The sequence below is a fragment of the Vicia villosa genome, linkage group LG3 (assembly GCF_029867415.1).
Source record: "Vicia villosa cultivar HV-30 ecotype Madison, WI linkage group LG3, Vvil1.0, whole genome shotgun sequence".
Classification (NCBI taxonomy): Eukaryota; Viridiplantae; Streptophyta; class Magnoliopsida; order Fabales; family Fabaceae; genus Vicia; species Vicia villosa.
In genome coordinates, this window is record NC_081182.1 from 26,605,624 (window position 1) to 26,629,628 (window position 24,005).

The 24,005-nt window shown below is 32.7% G+C and overlaps 3 protein-coding genes across 3 annotated transcripts; 1 reads left to right on the forward strand and 2 right to left on the reverse strand.

The window, feature by feature from the left end:
• Nucleotides 1–12,116: 12,116 nt before the first annotated feature.
• Nucleotides 12,117–12,626, reverse strand: LOC131657754 (uncharacterized). Its single transcript, XM_058927118.1, has one exon. It carries the CDS (start codon nucleotides 12,624–12,626, stop codon nucleotides 12,117–12,119), a length of 510 nt encoding a protein of 169 aa, XP_058783101.1.
• A 6,453-nt stretch (nucleotides 12,627–19,079) lies between these two features.
• On the forward strand, nucleotides 19,080–20,577 carry LOC131655234 (stress response protein NST1-like). The gene is made up of 2 exons (XM_058925126.1): nucleotides 19,080–19,494; nucleotides 19,598–20,577. Exons 1-2 carry the CDS (start codon nucleotides 19,166–19,168, stop codon nucleotides 20,079–20,081), a joined length of 813 nt encoding a protein of 270 aa, XP_058781109.1. The 5' UTR covers nucleotides 19,080–19,165; the 3' UTR covers nucleotides 20,082–20,577.
• A 66-nt stretch (nucleotides 20,578–20,643) lies between these two features.
• LOC131655235 (NAD(P)H-quinone oxidoreductase subunit U, chloroplastic-like) lies at nucleotides 20,644–21,816 on the reverse strand. Its single transcript, XM_058925127.1, has 4 exons — nucleotides 21,429–21,816; nucleotides 21,180–21,331; nucleotides 20,944–21,084; nucleotides 20,644–20,856 (listed from the first exon to the last, which is right to left on the reverse strand). Exons 1-4 carry the CDS (start codon nucleotides 21,673–21,675, stop codon nucleotides 20,761–20,763), a joined length of 636 nt encoding a protein of 211 aa, XP_058781110.1. The 5' UTR covers nucleotides 21,676–21,816; the 3' UTR covers nucleotides 20,644–20,760.
• Between the last annotated feature and the right edge of the window lie 2,189 nt (nucleotides 21,817–24,005).

Below are 24,005 nucleotides of genomic sequence, written 5' to 3' on the forward strand. Positions count from 1 at the left end.
ATTCAATCTTTCTCTTTTAAATATTATACATTAATATAATCAACATTATTTCATCGTATTATATTAGTTTTTTTCTTATGTTAACTATTCAAGTATTATTTTATACAATTTAGACATATATTGCATTTAGAAATACATTATAGTATTTATAAGAGATAATATAGTACTTAAAAAATATTATGTTTAAAATAATAAAATTTTTAATTTAATTTATAAGAAATATTATGGAGTTTTTATTATAATATTTTTAAATAAAAAGCCCATTTAGGGCCAGGTATCCCGAAGCCCATCTAGGACCGGGCTCGGGTAATAATTCTCGAGCCCATATTACACAGGGCCTTATTGGCCCACCTCTACTGCCAACAGAGATGCATCTATAGGACCCCCTGGGTACCAGACAGGCTCCGACACCGGATCATCCTCGTGCAACTCAGGAGGTGGCACCGAAGATCCTGCCTCGGACGTCACTGCCACATGCACAAAAGTAGAAGAACTGCCCCGTCGATGTCTGCGGGCGGAGGCCATCTATGAGGAACCTTTAGCATCATCCCAATGCCTCTGTGATGAAGTAGTAGATGAAGAAGGCCTCTCAGCTGGAATGGATGGAGATGGCCCCTCGACTAGAACAGATGGAGAAGGCCCGACTGGAACGGGTGTAGCAAGTACATCAGCTGAAATGGCAGCTCCATCAGTCACTTGTGATACAACACACATCCGTTCATGCCGCACAGATGCATGTTGTGTAGTCCTCCAATGTATAATGCGGTCTGGATGGTCGGCTATAGTGTCTACATTGTGATACAAATAACATCAAATTAGATACTATGTAGTTATAACAAGAAAAGAAAGAAAAAAATTTGTTCTTCCGTATATGCATTTGCGGAAGTACCTTAAGTTTCAAAAACCTGAGTTTCTTCTATAGGTGCATCTACGGAATGACCCAACGTTCCATTCTTCCGTAGATGAATCTACGGAAGGTTCTGAAACCTCCAAAACACAACAATGGCGTATGGTCACTGTTGCAGAGGGTTAAAAACCCCCATTTTGGTGGCTTGATCGTCCGTTTTACACATCAAACACCACCTACATTGTCTCTAAACTATATTTCTAAAACTATCCAATCATTTCTACACCTAAAAATCAAATTCAAACTCTATTATAAAAAATTTAAAATAACTCGAAACGTCAAAAACTTACCCGATTAAATTGAGTTTGGCAGTTGTTGGAATGTGCTGGTAGTTGACGTTATCGGTCGAACTCGAGAGGAAGAAAACAAGTTTTGTGAAGTTTGATATTTGAGGTTTGGAGAGTTTGGAAATATGAAAACTGAAGAATGGGAGAGAGGAAGAGTCTGACGCGAATATAACATCAAATGCTTCCGTATATGCATCTACATAAGCTTCCATATATACATTTGCGGAACAAAACAACGTTAAAAAAAAAAAGGTGCTTCAAGAAACGGAAGCAGGATGACATTTTAGACAACTCGCATGATGAGTGAGAGAACCAAGGAGTGTGGTAAAATATTTTCTCAAATAAATTATAAAGGTGGTGGATAATTGTCGGGCGTATGGAATAAAATTTTGGAACTTCAATGATTAAAGTAAACATAAAATAAAACCCACCTTTTTTAATTCCGTTTTACCAAATTTTTTGTAGATTTTAGTTTCTCTATTTTATTTTTCATTTTGAATTTAGGGTGTGTTGGTTCAAAAATTTGAAAGAGATTTTCCTAAAATTAAATTATCCGACAATATAAATAAGAAATTTTGGTTTTAGGGTATATTTAAAAAAAAGTATTTGACATATTATTTGATAATTTTAGAAAAACTAGTAGTTATATTTTTTAATAAAAAAAATTGTATGAAATTTCATGAGAACGAATATTCTCACCTTCTTACATGAAAATAAAACCATTAGAATTATAGAAGTTATTGGAAATTATTTTATTCCTTAGAATTTTTATGTCTAATAGTAAATTTTCTTCAAACTCTTAATAAACATGGGTATAATATTTTTTTAAAATTACTTTTGGAAAGTTAATTGTTAAACTTGAAACAACCACACCCTTATAAAAAAATTACAAATTTAAACGGGTGGCAAACGGGCCGATCCGACGGATCTAACTTGAAAACAATTAATTTAAAACATTTAAGAAGCTGAAATATTTTGAACATAAAGTAACTTAACGAAATGAATGTTTTGATAAAATCGAATCTAAAAAAATGATATGCAATATAATAATTTATTTTATAAAATCGTATCTACAAAAATATATGCAATATAACAATTTAATGTATAACATAAAGGTTATTTTCATAAATTTTAAAAATGAAAAACAATTTAAAACAATTTAAGAATATGGATCTTGAAATAGGATGCGTATGGTCGTACGAAGGTTTAAACCTGCAAGCATTCAGTGGTATGACAACCTATCCACGTGGTACGTCTAATTAAGGATATCTATTGGATAAGGGAATGACGTCTGGTACGTCAACTCACATTTCCTTTTGGTTCACTGCATGAGCCTTTACAATTTGTATTCTTGGAAGAACCTTTGCAGTCACCTTAGGCATTGCAACCTTGTCGATTCATCTCAAGCTCAAATACCATAATCTTCAAGGAGAGTCGACCATAATCAATATCGACCTTGAAAGAGCGAAGAGAATATATCAAGCACTCCAATGAAACCAAGGAGAAGGCAAAGAAATGGACATCACCACCACATCCATGAGTGGCCATCTCAGAAGCATGAACATTCATCCCCCCAAAAGTGGTTGAGCTAGCTAGAAATAAAATAAGAGGAATAAGCGGTGGCCAACCCGCCTGGTTATGTTTTTCCTTATTATTCGCGTTAAACGATATATTTGTATAATCACCTTTCTCAATGCAGAACTGATTTTCAAGAATTAATGAAATATTTTAAGTTTTGAAATATTCACTTTTTGTGATTGTGTAAGGTAACGGTGAATCTTAAGTATGATTGAAGGTATCGAGGCCCTAACACAAAAACTTAGGGATGTTATCGCAAATGCGTTGCATGTGCGACTATAAAAATCAATTCCCCAAAGCTTAAAGCACACAAAGAAAGTCTAGAGGATCGTCGCAATTGCCACACGCGTGCGAATACAACAATAAATTCCTTACAAAATAAAGCACACACTAAAACAACAATAATGGTCTACCTTTTCTGGAAGCTATCCGCTCCAGAGGTCGCAGTGGGTTGGCCAAATGTCGAATTCAGATATGGTTTTCACATAGGCGGGGGAAGGGAAACCCACCTTTGACCGAAAATGGCTTTAGAGATGTCCAATAAACTTTGAGGGAAGACCTCATAATTTCGCACGGGATCCGGAGCTCCGCTTTTGGAATCACACAAACATACCTCGAACAGGTAAAAGTAAAAATTATATATTTTACATACAATATGTAACAATATAAAAAGGAGTAAGGCTACCCCAGCAAATAAAAATCCCATCTTTGAGTATATGATGCCGAACCTACTCCCTCAAAATACGCAGAGGACTATGAAAATACTCCACTTATTGTAAGGCATTCTCTAAAGACTCCTAGATGGCCCCAAGGCTAGTAATAGAACAATCGGGTTGACGCTGGGTCAACAAAGCATTCTTAAGGTGTAAATATTCTAACTATATTTGAGTTACTAAAAGAGATTCCTGAGTAGACAATAGAGTATCCAAGACAGAACCTAGTGACTTCTCTTTTCTTTCTACTTCCCTCGCCAGTCGAGTCACCTGATCGGCAAGAAAACCAAGGAGATTATGGGGACGTAAGTGGAAGGTGTTTGTATTTCTTGCAAGTAGGTATCCTTTTTGAGCATCAAGTTACAAACATTTTCCTCCTGCCGACGCAATTCCTTTCTTTGCTGGTTAGACCAAAGAACGTTCTAGCAACCACCTCCACCTATAGCCAAAGCAGTAGAGGCACACTAAGTGTAGCATGTCGAATTCTCTAGTTCTTTCTTTATCGAACACCCGAGAAAATTGGATAAATAAGAAAATCCTTCTCTAATGGGGGAACCTGACTTACCTTAGAAGGGCATGAGCTTGGTCCCATCAACGACATGAGGGCCGAAGGACCTGATGCACGTTGTGGTTGCTGAGAGGCATTTGGAGCAGTTAAACTACCAAAGGCCTTTGGAGCGGTGGAAGAGCCCAATGCAGTTCTTCCTGGCCATATTATCCTCCGTAAAATCTAGGGCATTTCCTCTTCCTTCATTGAATCTACACATAGTCATCACCAAAATAAATACGCCATAATTAAGCAAACTGAAAATATAAAGGCCAAAAGCTTTTGAGAATTACCAAAAATAATCTTCCTTTTTTTTCCGGGTGCGGGTATCCATCAGTAAGCGGGTATCAATGAGACGTGTCAAGAATTTTCAAGCAGTTTCACCAAGGAGTAACACTCGGGTATAACCCAAATCTTTGACGAAACTCATATGCTATTTATTTTGATACAACTCTTATTAAGAGGTGTTGTCCCTTTGTAAGCATACAACCAGTTTCCCATTAAGAAATGATTCTTATTTTAGTACTTGCAATATTCAAGTTAAACTATGAAGTTATGTACCCTTACATGCAATATTCAAGTTTCCATTTCTCAAGGGTCATAATGAGTATACCCCTGAAAAGACATTTTCAGCATGAGGGATTAAAGGCGTGAATTCTGAAGAAACCATAATGCTTTTCCTTGTTCTTCCAGGATAGCTAAAATAATGATCAGCAACCGAGATTAATATGACAAACCCTTGCCTTGCCACATAGGAACAAGGGCTTTAAGGGAAGTTGTTTCGGGCATACCATAATGAATCACGACCGACCATTCCAAAAGGGTTGCGATCCTTCTAGAACCTTCTCAATGCATGAGAACTATCTTACAGATAAGTGGAGATGATCCAAATACTATATACATCCAACGGCTCCCCGCATCTCATGTTTAACGAATGACAAGCTTTTATAACCTTTCCACTATGAATATAAAAAGCACACCCATTTTAGGTAAGGGTGAAAAATGGGCATGCCCACCCCACAAAACCCCACAAAAAAAGAGGCGGGGCAGGATGGACATAATTGAGGGTGTGGGCATAATACCTTGAATTGCCTTCCAAAAAAACGAGGGTGTGGCGGGGAATGCCCGTGGGCTCTGCACCATTCAAGTATAAAAATGTAAAATTTTATGCAAATGCCCGTGTCTGCAAAAGTCCGCATAAAAACGGAGCAGGATGGGTACATTAGTGGTTTCGAGCCTATAACTATGATGTGTCTCGCAAAAAAGTTTGGGCAAAATGGAAATGCCCAACGGATCAAATATATTTTAACACCCCTAATTTCAGATATTCAATTTCCATTTACTCTTCTCTCTCACTATATATATGAGACAAGATCAAATGACACCAAGGTGTCAAATTTAGTAACATGACATCTTAAATAACTTTTTACCGCATATCCGTATAACAAAAATCCACCGTTGGATTGAAAGCTAACATCATCTAGATCATGTCAATAAAATATAACATCAATCAGAAATCATTTGACATGTCAATGAAATGCATAAAAACCAACGTCTTACAAAACTGTTAATTTTGATCATTCTCTATAACATATCAAATTATTTCTGATTAAATTTTTTTGGTAGAAAGGAGGGCCGAAGCCCAAACAACAAAAACTACGGTCATTCTCATAACTACTCAACTAGTAATTTATTGAGCAAAATCTCGCCCATAAATTTTACCCGCACCATAGCAATATGATTGTTTTTTTTGTTAAACATTTTCTTATAAATCTTAAATCATATGTTACGACCCCCAAATAAAATCTTCAAGCTCTGGCACTAGTTATACATATGGATGGCAAAACAGGCTCGGCCCGTTGGGCATGCACGTTTTTTCCACACTTTTGTGCGGGGCGGATCAAGGGTTTAGACCCTCACCCTCTAGTGTGATCGCCCTGCCCCGCTCCATTTTCTATGCGGGCTTTTGCGGGCACGAGAATTAACAATTTTTTTGTATTTTTAAACTTAAAAAGTGCAGTGTCCGCGGACTTAGTTCGCTCCACCCTCACTTTTTTGCGGGGTAGACCAATGTTTTAGGCCTACACCCTTAGCTATGACCGCCCCGCCATGTTTTCTTGCAGGTTTTTGTGGGGCGGACCTAAACGGGACAGACATGCCCGTTTGTCACCCCTAGTTATACCCCAACTAGACATGAGTATAACTCAAGTTCAATTATGAGATGTTTTTTGTTTTGGGTGAAAATATCTTTTACAACTTTGTCTTTTAGAATATGCAACTCTTTGGATTGAAAGTTAAGTGTTCTATATAAAGTATCTTAACTTAGATTCTCAAAGCAAAATCATTTGACGAATGAAGCAATTTTTCCTCAATTGAGGCATAGTGTGGGTCTCTAACAAATAGATCTGACCCCCCTTTTAAGCATAAATATCTTATCGATTTCAAATTTACTGATCACTCTAGCATTAAGGTATTGTCCGATTTAAGTGTAAGTAAAATTCATCTCAATTTTGTCTTTTAAAAAATTTTCTTGTTTGATTAGATTGATGAATGTATCTTATACTTTCTTCGTTTTTAAAATGAGTTTCGGTTTAAAGAAAAAAAATTATTTTAAAATAAATCTCATTCTCATTTTTTATTGTTAAAAATGATTGCTATTTTTTCAATTGTGTCTTTTAATTACTACTTTGTATACTACTTTCAATATATTAAAAAGATTAATATAATAAAAATACAATATTTTATATATTTTATGACACTATTATTACATTCTTTAATCTCTGTGCAAAAATTTTATGCAACATTCATGAGAAACTATAACTTATTTTTAGACAAAATTCTCTAATGCTGCATGTTATTTGTTGATCAGAACACTATTCAAAAACAATTTTAATCTAAACATAAAATGATTTTTAAAAATCACTTTTTATCTAAATACATTAGAACATAAATAATTTAATAACCAATTTATTTATAATTTAACTTTATTTAAACAGCGCCACCAAATATACACAGTAAATATCTACCTTTCATTTTCCATTATTATTTTAAGAGATATTTTCTATTTATTAGAAAAAGCAAATTGATGCTGTTTGATTTTTTAAAAAAAGAAAGCAGTGGAATATAGTACGTTAGAGAAAGTGACTTAACATCCCACGGGAACACAGGTGGCCTATGAAATACAAAGTTGCAGATGGCCCCCCGTTCATTTGGGTCCGACTGACGAAACAAAAGTCAAATCAATGAAAAGGAAAACGATGTTACTATGACCGTTAGATGGTGCAAACACAAAATTAATGGTGAAGACATGAGAACGACGTAATAGAGCAGTCATGTGAACATCTATTGTATACTTCCAAAACAATGTCTTAGTCTCGTCAGATCATAATTGGATTCACACGTGTCTTGCGATAACAATATCTTGTTTCCATGGCTTATTATACGCACTTGCAGCCGGCTAAAATTGACCTATCAAAACATTCATCACAAATACTCATCAATTATGGCGTTAAATAAATTTTGTCTATATTTAAGATCATTAAATATTTGTTTGTTTTATATATCTACTATAAATTTAATAAAATAAACTACTATCATAACTAATAAAATAAGATTATTTATGTCATTGTCTTTTTTTCATATTTAGTTATTGCTAATCCTAGAAAAAAGACAAATATTAATTGTTCTGATCTCTAAATTATCATGTGTGCATTCATAATGAGAAAAGGGGTGATGCACTGACAGTGTAAAATATTTTTACACTGTCAACCAATCACCACCCATGTATCCAATTAAACTATTTTTTTATTTAAAAAAAGAGAAAAGGGGTGATGCACTGACAGTGTAAAATATTTTTACACTGTCAACCAATCACCACCCATGTATCCAATTAAACCAATTTTTTATTTTAAAAAAACTTAATGACATGGCTAATTGATAACTTTCTATTGGATGACAGTGTAAAATTATTTTACACTGTCAGTGCACTACCTTTTAACTCTTAAAAAAAACTTAATGACATGGAACATTTATAATTTTCTATTGGATGACAGTGTAAAATTATTGTTTCAAAATTTAGATATGAAGTTGGTTTTAACTTTTTCAAAATTTAATATTATTGTTTCTTTTCAAGTTGTGATTTTGTTCTACATTGTTTGGCTTAAAGTTGTGATTTAATTTTCAAAATTTGATATTATTTAAATTCCATTAACTTTTCCTAACTTTTATATATATATATATATATATATATATATATATATATTAAAGAAATAAATTTAAAGTCTCATTTATTCAAATATATTTTTTAATGGTAAAAACTCTTATGACCGTAAAAAAAATGGTGTAAATAATCAACTTTTATATTACATAATAATTTTAGTATATAGTTAATAACAAAATAATTTAATAATAATTAAATGTGTTTTTAATTATCATAAATATATCTGTAGTAAGATTTGACAATAATAAATTTATAGGAGTAATAAATTATTGTCTAAAGGGAGATGTCTATGAGTGCAATGACTATTGGAGAAATTGAAAATGCACTAAAGAGCATTGGTGACCTGACAACACCAAGCACCAGGGGTTGATGAGTTTGGGTCAAGGTTTTTTAAGCAGGCCTGTCATATTGTGAAAAGGGTTGTGATTCAGGTGGTGATGGAATTCTTCAATAAAGGAAAGTTGGATAAAAGATTCAATAGAACCTTGGTGACTAGGAGAATGCCAAATCCATTAGAGATTATAGGCCTATTTCTTGTTGTACCACTATTTACAAGATTATCTCAAAGGTCGTGTTTAACAGGATGGGCAAAGTGTTGAGTAGCATTGTTAGTAGGAACCAAGCTGCCTTTATCCCTGGGCAAAAGATTCATGATCATGTTCTGCTGGCCTATAAAATGATAAAAGGGTACAATAGGAAAAGTGGTATGCCAAGGTGTATGTTACAAATGGACATCCAGAAGGCTTATGACTCAGTTGAGTGGCATGCTTTGAAGTCTATTTTGGAGGATTTGGGAATTCCTAGGAGGTTCACTTTCTGGATTATGCAAGTTGTGACAACTATTACATACCAATTTATTGTGAATGGTACTTATACCGACAATATGAATGCTAGGAGAGGCCTTAGGCAAGGGGATCCCATTTCCCATTTGCTTTTTGTGATTGTAATAGAATATTTACATCGGAAGTTGGAAGATCTTAAAAGGATTCCTAATTTCAATTTCCATAGTAAGTGTGAAAAGTCCAATCTTGTAGATATGAGCTTTGAAGATGACCTCTTGTTATTCACAAGAGGGGATGTGATTTCTATGTAACTTGTAATGGACAGATTCAAGTCTTTCTCTGAGGCCATAAGGTTGGTTGTAAACCCTAAAAAATGCAAGATGTACTGTGGTAATATTGATGATGGTACTGTGAAGTAGATTGCTAACATTACTGGTTTATGTCCTGGTGTTCATCCTTTCAGGTACTGTAAGAAACTTACAAACCGCCAATGTATTGCTCTTGTGGAGAGGATTGGTGCCAGAATTACCCATTGGGGTGCTCACCTTTTAAGCTATGCAGGGAGGATACATCTCATTAATAGTGTGATTTTTATCATCACCAATTATTGGTTGCAGTGTATTCCCCTGCCCAAAGGAGTTATAAAGAGAATTAAAGCTTTGTGTAGAACCTTTTTATGGACTGGTAAGGGCATTATGTCCAGGAAATACTAACTTCAAACAGTGCCTAACTTCAAATTCACCTTGATTTACCTTTTCCCTTAGGAAGTGAAATCTAGCTTAGGTATGTTTAATCCTTCCATGCAGAACTGGATTCTTCGCCAGATTTATGGCTGACTTGTTGTCTATTTGAAACACAAGAGGTTTCTTCACTTCGACCTCCATTTCTTCAAGTATTGATCTGATCCAAATTGATTAACATGCAGCATAAGATCCTGCTATATATTCAGCTTCACATGATGATAATGCCACCACGGGTTGTTTCTTCGAACACCATGAAATTAGGGCACCAAATACTTGAAAGAAATATCCAATTGTGCTTCTTCGATCTTCCTTATCTCCCCACCGATCAACATCTGAAAAGAAAGTAATTGTTGCTTCTTCGCCTTTAAAGTCTCATCGAAATAGAATTCCATAGACTATCGATCCTTTTAGGTATCTTAGAATTCTTCTTGCAGCCTTCATGTGTGACACTCTTAGTTCACTCATGTATCTGCTCACTAATCTGACTGCAAAACCTATATCAGGTCGACTGTTGCACACATATCTCATAGATCCAATAATTTTCTTGAACCAAGTTACATCAACTTTGTCTTCCTCTCCATGCTTCTCCAACATCACGTTTGTTTCGACAGATGAGGATGCAGGATTCGAATCATCCATTCTGAATCTCTTGAGTATCTCTTTGACATACTTCCTTTGATGCAACGCCATACCTTGCTTTGACATTTAAAATTCCATTCCTAGGAAATAAGATAATTTTCCCGAATCCGACATTTCAAATTCCTTCATCATCAGCTCTTTGAACTTCGAAAAGTTCTCCAAGCTATTTCCAGTTACCAGCAAGTCATCGACATATAAGTATATGATTGTTATATTTTGTGCCACAACATGAACATAGACACCATACTTAGATTTGCATTTGACAAATCCTAATTCAACTAAGTATGAGTCGATATTTTTGTTCCATGCCCTAGGTGCCTCATTGAGACCATAGAGTAGTTTGTGCAACTCATATACTGTACTCACTTCCTTCTGAATCACAAAACAAGGAGGTTGTGTGACATAGACCTCTTCGTCTAAAGGACCATTCAGAAATACTGACTTCACATCTAAGTGAAATGTCAACCAGCATTGATTGCATGTCAATGCTACAATTAGTCGAACAATCTCCAATCTTGCTATTTGAGCAAATACTTCAGAGTAGTCGAGCCCTGATCTTTGAAGAAATCCTTAAGCTACTAATCTTGCTTTATGTCTTGCTATCGACCCATCAGCACTGTGTTTCAGTTTGAACACCCTCTTTACGTCAATATCTTTTTTATATGGTGGAAATTCGACTAACTCCCATGTGTTTTTTCTCTCGATTGCCTGTAACTCTTCGATCATAGCTAACTTTCATTGATGAATCTTTAAAGCCTCGCTATAGTTGATTGGCTCAGCACCTGCAAGTAAAGAATAATGAACTAATTCTCCATCTGATCTGACCTCATCATCACCAGTCACTTCACAATCTTGAAGTCTTGCAGGAAGAATTTGAGTTCTTTGGGGTCTTTGGCTTGTATCATCCACACCCTCATCGATTGCAACTTTGTCGAGAATGTTGGCAGCTACTTTGACTTTGACTGGAGTTTTAACAATTGCATCAACTTTAACTTCAACATTTTCTTCTTCAAAGTCAGAGCTCATCAATGGCTTATTGATTGAATTACTCGAATTCCAATCTCAGGAAGAATTTTCATCAACCACAATATCTCAACTCAACACAATCTTTGCATTAACTCACCATATTCGACACAGAATTCTTCGAACATATTGGATGTGTATTCTCCACGTTCATTTGTTCGCAGAACTTTGATCTTTTTCTCACTCTAGTTTTCGACAAGTATCTTGAATCTTTTAAAGATGTCAAATATTGTGTCCTTTCTCTTGATCACATAGAGCCACAACTTTCGACTAAACTCATCGACAAACGAAACAAAATATATGTTTCCACCAAGGGTATGTTCTTCGAATGTACCACATATATCTGAGTGTACCAATTTAAGTATGTAGGATGATCTCATTGGGCATAGTCGAAGCAAAAGAATTTATGGATTGCTTTCCGACTAAACAACCTTCACAGAATTTGTCAGGTATCTCAAGACTTGGAATACTAGTAACCATATCTTGAGTAATCATTTGATTGAATGATCGGAAGTTCAAATGTCCAAACCTTAAATGCCACAACCAACTATCCTTGTGGTCGACAATAGTTTTTAGACATTGTACTTCAGTAGAACTGATCATGGTCTTAAACGTCATGTTCTCCGACAGTGGAGATTTCAAGACCAAATTGTTTTGGGTATCAAAAAAATTTAAAACTCAATCTTTCCTAAACACTGAGAAACCTTTTTCGACCAATTTTCCAACACTTAGCAAGTTGCATTTCATACCAGGTACATAGAGCACATCTTTGATCATAAGTTTCCCTCCATTACTCATGTAAAAAACTATGTTGCCAGTACTTTCTGCTTGCAATGAACTATTATCAACAAGTTTTACCTTGCTCATCTTTGATTCGTTGAAATATCTCAACCACACCTTTTGTCCAATCATGTGATTCGAGCAGCCTGAATCGAGGAACCAGATCTTGGATTCGACAATCCTAATCTCTTGCACCTCCAACGAACTAACCAAATCTTCCAATTTTAGGGTTTCAATTTGATTGGATTTTTGAATAGCTACGATAACGTGATCAAAGTGAGAGGTAAACGCACGCATTACCTTCTCAACTATCATCTTATCAGTTAGGCTTTCACTATAACCCTTTATGAGATGGACGAGTTTCTGCACCTTCGACACATACTCTGCAACCTTTTCGTCTTCTCCCATCGACAACAGTTCATATTACCGACGCAAGGTCTGCAACTTGACAACCTTGATTTTCTTAGCTCCTTCATAATATTTTACAAGAATATCCCATGCCTCCTTCGTCGATTTAGCATGGGAGATTTTGTCGAAATTTGCAGTATCAACCGCCGTTTGAATGCAATACGCAGTCTTGCAATCCTTCTTCTTGGCTTCGACGTGGGCAGTTTTCTGTGTGTCAGATGCATTTGCAGTCAGCATAGGAACTCCATTAGTAACCACTTCTAGGGTTTCATGAAAGCCAAACAGAGATTGCATATGTTGTCTCCATCGAATCCAATTCTTGTCGTCAAGCATTGGAAGTGAATTTGAAATACCGTTAGTACCGTTCATCATTGCAACGATTGATTCACGTTCCCCAAAAACACGATCTCTGACGTGAAGTTCTCAAGAACAATAATTGAAAGCTATAGATACTAATTTGTTAGTGCGTGAGACACTTTTAGTGAGAAGAGAATATAGAGAATAAAGGAAATAAGGATTATGTTATTGAATTGAATTGTATAAATAATGATACAAACTATGACTATTTACATACAACCATGATTGGACTTGGGCTTACACAACTTGGATTATATTAGATATTATTATATTTGATTATATTTGATATTATATTAATAATAACAATCCCAATAATATCTCAACAATGTTTTAATGAAATATTTGATTTTATGTATGATCCCTATAGTTTATAATTTATTCTTCATTTTTTTACAAGAAATTAACGCGTTGTCTATTCATTTAATATTAAATGTCCTATTTTAATATTATTAATTATTAATAACATTCAATTTTTGATTATAATATAAATTTATTTTTAATATAATAAGTTTTTTAATTACAACTTAATAATTAATTATCAATTCTATAATAAAAACTTTTAAAAAAAATAAATTAGAAATGTTAGTTTTATTTCTTCAAATAAAAGTGTCGTCTAAATTTAATTTAACTTTTAAAGTTACAATTAAAAAAATACTTCTTATATATTTTATCAATTTTCATAATTTTAAATTAAAAAAAATACAATTACATTTCACCATTGCAATTCAAAATTTAATTATTGCATTCATTGTTTAATTTCATATCATGATATAGATTATAACTATTTATATATAATTCTATATACAATCTTGACTGGGCTTGATATTATTAAATTAGATTATATTTTATATTATATTAATAATAACAATCCCAATAATATCTCAAGAATGTTTTAATGCAATATTTGATTTTATTTTGAAAATATTTTATTGATGATCCCTGTAGTTTATAATTTATTCTTCATTTTTTTACAAGAAATTAACGCGTTTTCTGTTCATTTAATATTAAATGTCCTATTTTAATATTATTAATTATTAATAACATCCAACTTTTGATTATAATATAAATATCTTTTTAATATAATTTTTTTAATTACAACTTAATAATTAATTATCAATTCTATAATAAAAAGTTTTTTAAAAAAACTAATGAGAAATGTTAGTTTTATTTCTTCAAATAAAAATGTCATCTAAAGTTGATGTAACTTTTAAAGTTACAATTAAAAAATACTTCTTATATATTTTATCAATTTTTTTTCATAATTTTAAATAAAAAAAATATAATTACATTTCACCATTGCAATTCAAAATTTAATTATTGCATTCATTACTTAATTTCATATCATAAATTTACTTTAATATTTAGTTTTTATATATAAATTTAAGTTATTCTTTATCAATAATAACTCACTTTAATTATATTATAACTATATTATAAATAAATATCTTTTTAAAATAAAATCAAAATATAATTTAAAAAAATTTAGAATATTGGTTAATTCAGATATACATATCCGAAAATTACTTGAAAATGAAATATTGAGATACTTCGAATATCAATATGCATATCCGAAAACACCTAAAACTAAAAATTATGTGCATTTAGATATGCATATTCGAAGGGTATTTTGGAACATTCAAAAGTGTTTTGTAACACTTAGAGGTGTACTAAGAAATTCTCACACAAATTTGCTATAGAAAACACAAATATTCTCTCCCCATTAATATTTTTCTTAGTTTTAAACAAAGTACAACATATTATATATTATATATTTTCAACGGGCATTGCTCCCTAAAATCTAAAACTTGCAAAAAGAAAACATGCTCACCCCATTAATGTGTGTGTCAAAAAAAAAAAAAGTGAACAGATATAATATGGATTGCGAGCCCAAAACATTTGTGGATAAAAACTATAGTTGAAGTTCTCAGTCGAATGATGGTAATGCGAGTATTGAACAATTGAATACGAGATAATTAAATATTTTTCAACTTATAAAAATTTCACAAGGATTGTGAGAGTGTTAGGTTTAATCAAAGTACGATAAAACTTGTTAGTTTAACATTTTATTCACGATTTAAGTTTACTATGCCACTACTCAAAGTGATTATTGATACCAAGGCACATTCTGAGACAAAAGTGTGTGCATATGGATAAAAGTAGGGGTGGGAATAGGTTGAGTCGAATTAGGTTTTATCTAGTTTGAGTCAGATTTGTTAAAAAATTCAAAGTCTAAATGTGACCTGTAGTCTATCGTGGGCTTATTTTTTTGCTTGAGCATAATCTTTTTGAAGGTCTGATTAACCTATTAGCCTACTTAAAAACCTATTTCATTTGAACATTTGTAAATAAGTCATTTAACTCAACTTTATATAGACTAACAAATTAAAAGATCAGTGAGATTAAATGTTTGTTTGCATTTACTTATTTGAGTTTACCTAATAACATAAATTTCGTGATACTATTTATTTGAAAGAACTTATGGAAGCAACTTATGACAATGTTTATAAGATTTTTTTTTATCTTATTTTCATAATTTCTTTAAAATAACTAATATTTATTTTTATATTTTAATTCAAAGTATAAAATATAATATAATAATAATAATAATAATAAAATTATTTATATTTATTTAAGTATATTGGTCTATAAAGCTTAAAATGCTTTTTTATGGTCTATGACTAGTCTTTTTAGCGAAATAGACTTATAAAAAAGCCTAATTCTTTTTTATTTATATAAAAAATCTAGTCTAACTTAGACTTACGTAGACTGGACCGTAAACTCCTCTTAGTCAGTCTGACGTATTTTCACCCTAGATAGAAGAAAAAAAAAGAAAATTTCTTTAGCCACCTCCCTATGGGGATCACCCCCAGCGAAAACCCCAAAATACCCCTGCTTCGGAAATGAACTTCCGAAGCGCTTTTTTTTTTAAAAAAATTTCCACAATTCGGAAGTGCATCTCCGAAAACACCTCATGGGGGGTGTCTTCGGAGATGAACTTCCGAAAACACCTCATGGGGGTGAATTCGGAAATGAACTTCCGAATTATGCAGAAACTGTGTTTTTTTTATGTTTTTTCTTAAACTGTCTCGCATTTTAATTAAACGCAAACGCCAAATAAAAATAAGCAACAGATAAACTGAAAATACTAAGATGATAAATCCAATCCAAAAACACTGTGCGAAAGATACAATCCGAAATCAAAACAAAACAAAACAAAGACACGTTATTCTGCCCGACGAGCGTTACAAAATACAAATCAAACAAAACAAAAACACGTTATTCTTCCCGACGAGCGAACTCCTCCGAATGAAGATAATTATACCAATCCTCATCCCACTCAGTCTCAGAACCATCAGCGTTGATCACGCCTGAAGACTAAGCCTGCACGTCCGAGCAATGGACCCCAAGGGGACGAGAAGCAGAACCAGTCAAAACCTTCTTCTTCTCCTTCACCTCCTTCACCTCCCTCACCTCCTTCTTTGAAGAACCCTTTCTTCCCCTAGCGCCACCCATTCCTGCGTAAAAATGAAGAAAGAAAGGTCCATGAGACCTCCTTTTATAAAAGAAGAAAGGGGACAAAAACGCTTGGGAAACAGACAAGTCATTAAAGAACAAAGACGTTGGAAACCAGCGACACGCCGTCAAAGAAGTCAGAACGCATGCACACAAACTTCAAAGAAACAGGCACAATAAACAAAGGCGTTAAAAATAAAATACTTGCAAATTAAAACGGACACTCCCTACCCTCTCTAGCCGACGCAGGCTTGGTCTCCCTTCCCTGTCTGATGCGTGCTGGTTGGTTGTCTGACATGTTCCTGTAAACAATTAAAATCGATTAATATGCGAGACAAAATAAAAAACAAAAAAATTTGAACTTCTGATACATTTCGGAAGTTCATTTCCGAAAACTGGGATGGAGGTGTTTTCGGAAATGAACTTCCGGAACACCCCTGCGATGGAGTTTTCTGCAACTTCCATGGCAGACCCCTAAACCAAACTTCAAACCAAATCAAAATGCTTCTAAACAACCTAAATACTACTAACAACCTAACCATATATCATTTATGCAATTAAAACCCTAAATAACATGCATTTGAATAATGAATCTAAAAATTTCAAAACTTACAAAGTGTTAGGATTGAGGGCTTTTGAATATTGTTTAGCAGTGTGATTGGAGCCTTGATGCAGCCTTGATGCAGCCTTGGAATTCTGTTTGCACAAATTTTCGCCTTTGCTTGTTTTTGATTTGAGTTAGGGTAAATGAATGGGGGAGGCGGAGTGTTTTAAAAAATCTGCAGAACGCGCAGTATTTCAGAAGTGAACTTCCGAAATGCTGTTTTCGGAAATGAACTTCCGAAATAAGACAATTTTTTCAAAAAAAAGACGCTTTCGGAGATGCATCTCCGAAAACGCCTTTTTCTTGCATTTCGGAAATGAACTTCCGAAGTCAGGGGTAGTTTGGGTTTTTCACCAGAGGTGGACTAGAAGGTTGGGAGGTCTATAGAGAAATTTCCAAAAAAAAAGCCAAGGAAAGATGATGAGGCCAAATATTGGCGCCGTATATTTCCACTAACAAAAGAAACACACACTACTCGTGTAACTAGCCAAACAATGCTAAATTTGTAGAACACATTTGTGTTGGTTAATACGACTATTATCTGTCTCTAAATACTACTTTTATACATATTTTTTTGGATGCACATTCAATTAAACAAGTTATTTACATATTTTTTAAATATAATTTTATTGTTCTATTTTATTTTACTTTATTTTACAATAGTACCATCAATTAAGTTTTATCTCATTAAATGAAGGTCAACTACATAGACCAAACTAAATAATAATAATAATAAATTAAAAAGATAAATATTTCTATTAGAATAATTCATCCGAGAAAGATTACAATAATTTTTTCCATTCCCAAGTTGAAGTAGGATTTATCATGACTTCTTTTTTTTAAATTTTTTTGACGCAATAAGGATATTATTCTTGCGCAAACCACTATGGTTAAACTAACTAATAATGCAACACGGAAGTTAATTTATTTACACATAAAAAGAAATGTTACCTTCATCTCTAAATATATGATTCTTTTGAAAAAATTACAAATTTAAGAAAGTTGATACAACAACACTCAAGCCTTATCCTACTAATGACATTAAATTTGTTAATACTTGATTTTGTTTGTACAAGTTTTTTCATGATAGTACTTATTGTAGATGTAAAAAATAATGTAAAAGAAATAGATATATGTTGGTATAGAAGTAATGAATACAACTAAAAATACAACGAGTCTCTTCTTAAGAATATAACAATTCTTTCCACCACAAAAGAATTTTATAGTCAGGAGAGAAGGTAGTAAAATGTTTCGAGAATCACAAATCGTCAAATTTAGGGCCTTTGTTTCAGTTTTAAAAAAATGGATTTTTTCTTTGTATTTTTGAAAATAAATTTTCTAAAATCGTTTTTCAAAATATTACAAGTTTTTTTATATTCGTTTTTTTTAAATGAAATACTTAATTTGCAATCCTATAACATAAACATACATAATTGAAGACCAAAACTTAGTCAAAATCATAATTTTTTCAAAAAGTTGTATTTCAAAAATGATTTTTATGAAAATCTATTTGAAATAGCTTCAAAATTAAGTGATTTTTTGAAATTTTGATATCCAAATTTTGTTCCCATAAATAGAAGAAATACCTAAAATCACATTTTAAGAATAACTATTCAAATAAAATTTTCTTTTGAAGCTTTTATAAAAAGTTTCTTTGTAAAAATTTTTTTCACAAAATTTGATAACACTATATAATTAAAAGTGTCTTGTTTTTTTGTTTCACATAATTAAAGTTATACTAGTAGTTATTTTGTAAAGAATTTTCTATAACTAAATAGAATAACTATTTAGTTATACTAGTAGAATAACTAGAAGTGTCTTGTTTTTTTGTTTCACATAATTAAAGTTATACTAGTAGTTATTTTATAAAGAATTTTTTTTTAAAAGCAAAAATACTATTAAACTAAAAATGTTTTGATACTCCTTTTAAAACAAAAAAACAAGACACTATATAGAACCCAAGTTCCATCCAACTCAACACTTTTAGTCCACTAGTTCATTCCCTCTGCAAAGGTTTTATTTAGTATTCCCATTCTTTCCTGCCTCCTTTATCATAACATTGCTTATGCAGCCTTACTATGAAAATGAAATTCCCAATAATACCCTTTACCATCATCAACAACAACAACTCACCATTGATAATTCTCACTCCTCCATTCTCTCCACCCCTCAACTTTCCTTAACACCAAACCACATTCATCACCCTATTCTCCAACACTATCATCATTCACACTCTCCACATCACCGACAACAATTTCAACATTTTTATCAACATAAATATCAACCACAACCACCACAACAACAAGAACAACAAGAAACCTATTCTTTGGGTGAGACTATTGTAAACCGTTACATCGAATGCGAGGAAGGATCCACAGCTAGAGTATCTTTTTGGTAATTCACATTTATACAGAAATAGCAGACAAACGGACAATAAACTATGCACCACTCCCCTTTACTAATATTTGTGTTTGTATGGTATGTTTTATATTTTCAGGAAAGCATTCAACAACACAGTGCAATATGATGCAACAGAAAAACAACAACATGAAAACCAAAACGAGACATGTTTGGTTTTGGACAACAACTTCGACGAGCTTGAAGCTGTGTACAAAAATAAACTAGGCCGGAATCGAGAAGAACGGGGAAGTGCAAGGAAGAAGATGAGGAAGAGGAAAGTAGTGAAGGAGGAATTGAGTATGATGAATTCGTTTTTGAAGAGGTTGGTGAAACGTGTGGTGAATCATCAAGAGGCTCTTCAGAATAAATTGTTGGAGGTGATTGATAGAATGGAGAGAAGACGAATAGAGAGAGAAGAAAATTGGAGGCGTGAAGAAAATGAGTTGTATGAAAGAGAAGCTATTGTGAAAGCACGTGAGAGAGATCTTGCTAAACGGAGAGAGTCTTCCATTGTTTCAAGCATAGAGAAAATTACTGGTCGAAAATTCTTTTTTGTTTCTGAGAGCACTCATCAAAATTGAAGATTATTGTGTTTTTCTTTGCATTTGATTCAGTTACTTTTAACAACACTTATTGAGTTGCCATTTGGATTCCTCAAAAGTTTTTTCAATGATCTAGTAGTGATAACTTGAGTACTATTTAGTAGTGTATGTTTGGTTTTGCAGCGAATTTTCCGTGTTTACTAACGATTACAAAAGAATTTCCATTTCTATATAGAAGTTTGGTATTGTGGCTTTTGTGAAATCTTGGCTAATGTTTAGATGCGAGTTTGGAGTCCAGCGCAGAACCAAACACGTGCGTAGTTTTGAATTGTAGTAAATCAGAGGAGAGTTGTGCTATAGGGAAGCAACAAAGAAAATTGTAAGATCGCTATCCCTCTTAAATCAGACGCTTTCAATTTCAAGTGTCGGAAGTACAAAAGTATTTTTAGGGAGATGTAATTCTTTCTTTAAATTTCAACTACTTATATTTGATTAATTCGTTTTAGATTATGTTTTGTACATCAAATGATAACATGATTTTGCCATATATAATTGAATTAATCTATTGTTGGTGATGAATGTTCAGATTCTACTACTAGCATTGTTTAATATAGAAACTAGAGTTTCATTCAATTGAAACATTTTTCCATTACATTACATCATGTTTTTTGGGGATAAAAATTTCATAGGTTGATGCATAATATACATAGAATTGTTTCTATAAGTTTAGTCCAATTGATAACACAAATGCTAGCACTATCCATCCCACCAGGAAGTATCCAACCAGTCTGGTTGGTCCAACATCCTCAGGTTCCTGCCATGAAAAGTGAAAATATTGTCATAATTTATCATTTAACTTAAATCAATGTTACATAGTTCATTCATTCAAAATCAATTGTACCTGTTGTGGAGGCTCTCCTTTTTCAATCCCTAGGATATCAACCTCATATGGCCAAATGAATTTTTCTGTGTTACCTTCTCTGGCCAAGCTCCAGTCATACATTCTTCTTTCTTCTGGCGTTGACATGATGGTGTATGATTCCTATACAAACAGAAGTTAATCAAATCATGGCATCATGATTTCTCAAGTCTTATCTGTAACAAATAATGCAAATACAAAGATATTCAACTACTGACTCTGAGAAGTTCCAATTTCTTGTTGAGTATGTCTTTCTCTAAACCTTGACTCTCCAATTCTTGAACCTTGTTGTTATACGCAACTGGCACCATGTCATAGGGACATCCTCTTGGTAATCCAAGTCTACCATAATGATCTGCGTCTGTTATTGCTGCATTCTAAACCATATCTTCATCAATTCGATGCTGTTTTAGGACTACAAATTATAATAACAATATTATTAATTAACATATACATTGAAAACTTACGTATACCACGGAGAGCTCTTTCTACATTGAGAATAGAAATTAAAGATGAGGATTCTTTAGGAAGCTCAATGGAATCCTCTGAATCTACCTCTGTAGCTCCTGCAGAGATTTCACCAGAGCTTCTAATGGATAATTTCCTTGGCAAATTCACAGTAAAAACAAGGTTAGTTGAGAATCTGAATTTGGGTGTTGGAGTGATTGGGTTAGTTGGGAGAATGCATAATGATGTAGAGGGGGACAAGGCCATTGCTAGCTAGTGAGTATTCATTAATTGGAGATTATTTTGAAGGTAAGAGTATGAAATGAAACAATAAACAGACGGATGAGAATGAGATAATGTAAGGGAACTTAGCCAGAGCCACAAAAGTGTTATCTTGATGATGATGGTTTGCATAAAATATATTAATAACAAACCATACATAACATAAACAACTGAGTTGTTGTAGTATAGTGGTAAGTATTCCCGCCTGTTGGCAACGGCGAATTTTTTCATTTTATTTGTGTTTTGCGTCAAAACGACGTCGTTTAGCGTTTTTTTTTCCGTTTTTGAATTCATTCCTAAACACGACGTCGTTTAACTGTTAGCTCTTTTGCTTTTTCTTTCTGGATCGTGGGCTCTCTCTCATTATTTGGGCTGCTCTTGTTTTTTTTCAAACAGGAAATTACAATTATTATTACTCTAATGTCACAATTATATATTTACAGTACACTCTCTTAATAATTCATTTATACCAAAATATATTCATAATTAATTTTTATTTCAATTATTAAAATAATAATTGTTAACTATTTTTTAGTTTAAATCATTTTTTGTTTTCTATTAAATTCAAACCTTCTTAATTTACTTCATATTTTTCAAAAAATAACTATATTAAATTATAAAAATAGATCACAAATGATAAAATATAAAATTAACACTATTATCAAATATATTTAGATAGATTGAATCCATCTAGTATTTGCAACATCTAAATCTCTCTTGATCCTTGAATGCCTAAATATAATATTAAGATCCATTCTAATATTTAACATTCTATTTCAGATAATCAACCTAATATATAATATTATATCTCAATTCTATATTATAATAATAACTTTAAATATGCAAAAAAAATTATATACGTTGATTATCATAAATCACTATAAAAGATTTAAAAAAATAATAAATTAATAGTCACCAATACAAAAATATAATATGATAATAGTTTTACAAAATTACCATTCTTATTTCTTTAAGCACACCAACTTATATGATTTTTTTCAGGGAACTTCTATTGTGAAGTTGTAAAAATGACAGTTTTAAAAAAATCATTTGGGAATGGATCCAATGTTACATGAATTTATTATTTTTATTTTATTTATAATAATAAAATTTAATTATCATCTTCATTCTTTAGCCGGGTCACTTCAACCCAATTTCAGACCCCCAATCATCATCTTGACCTTGACTTATATCTTATCAAGATGGTTGTGTTCATCGTCTTCAATTACATCTCATGAACAAAAAATTTGAAAAATCACAAAATCAACTAATTAATTCACAAATTATATACTTTTGGAACTAGAATTTTACCACGAATTCAAATCTACTATATAGCTATTACTAAAAAATTGACCAAACTGTCAAAATTGCCCTTTCTACTAAAAAATATTACACTACAAATTTGACAAAATATTAACAAACAAAATCACCCTACCACTTTTCTGGCACGCACCCGGGCACTATCCCTCCTTTCATTGTATACTCCCCATCTAATAGTTGATTTTTTAGACAACACTAGGGGCAAAATTAGTAATTTTTAGACAAAATTAAGGGCAAAATTAGTAGGAACATAGTGTAAAATTAGTAAAAACAAAGTATAAATTTTTTGCCCAGGCTCCCTAAAATTTCTGCCTCCGCCACTGTCCTTACTGTTGACATTTTTCAGATTGAGGAGTAGCGGTCTTTGGCTTTGGTGAGGATAGCTTATGGGCTAATCCGTCTAGTTTAGCATTGGTGTCATGCTCTGATTTGTAACACTAAGGAACACTCTTTTTATAGTTGATTGTTATACTTTCAGTTTATTGGTTTTGTTGGATTATGTTATTTGGTTTATGAATCGGTGATTGGTGTTTATAACGGATAGTTATGTTATTCAATTTTTAAAATTATTTCCGCTATGTTGAACATGGTTCACTAAAATGAGGTTTTGTTCCTCGTGAAGCATGACAATCGATATCAAGTGTGGTTTATTTTGAATTGTGACATCTTGCTCCATGTTTACTCTGAATTATTTAATATATTCCGCGGGGTTTTAGAAGGGTGTTACATCTTACAGTTTTTTTTTTTTGGAAATGAAAGATTTTATTACCAAAAAAATGGATAGATACACGTCGATCGCAAACGATCCAAGCAACCAAGCAACACAAGGATTACTCTATGCTAAGATTAGTGACATTCAGATTTCCACTTGAGCCATTGGTGAAGATCATTTCATTCCGCCTGCGCCATATTTCATGAATCGTTTCAGCCGTAAGAACCTTAAGAATTTGACTTCACCAACTTTTCTTTTTCGTTTCACTGACAATCCACTCTTT

What these genes read in the sequence shown, in the direction of transcription:
- LOC131657754 (XM_058927118.1), bottom strand. Translation starts at nt 12,626, where the DNA reads ATGGGAGAAGACGAAAAGGTTGCAGAGTATGTGTCGAAGGTGCAGAAA.
- LOC131655234 (XM_058925126.1), top strand. Translation starts at nt 19,166, where the DNA reads ATGCAGCCTTACTATGAAAATGAAATTCCCAATAATACCCTTTACCAT. An exon ending in ACAGCTAGAGTATCTTTTTG is followed by an intron (nt 19,495 to 19,597) that starts GTAATTCACATT and finishes TTATATTTTCAG; the next exon opens with GAAAGCATTCAACAACACAG.
- LOC131655235 (XM_058925127.1), bottom strand. Translation starts at nt 21,675, where the DNA reads ATGGCCTTGTCCCCCTCTACATCATTATGCATTCTCCCAACTAACCCA. An exon ending in AAGAGCTCTCCGTGGTATAC is followed by an intron (nt 21,332 to 21,428) that starts GTAAGTTTTCAA and finishes TTTAGAATGCAG; the next exon opens with CAATAACAGACGCAGATCAT. An exon ending in AGAAATTGGAACTTCTCAGA is followed by an intron (nt 21,085 to 21,179) that starts GTCAGTAGTTGA and finishes CTGTTTGTATAG; the next exon opens with GAATCATACACCATCATGTC.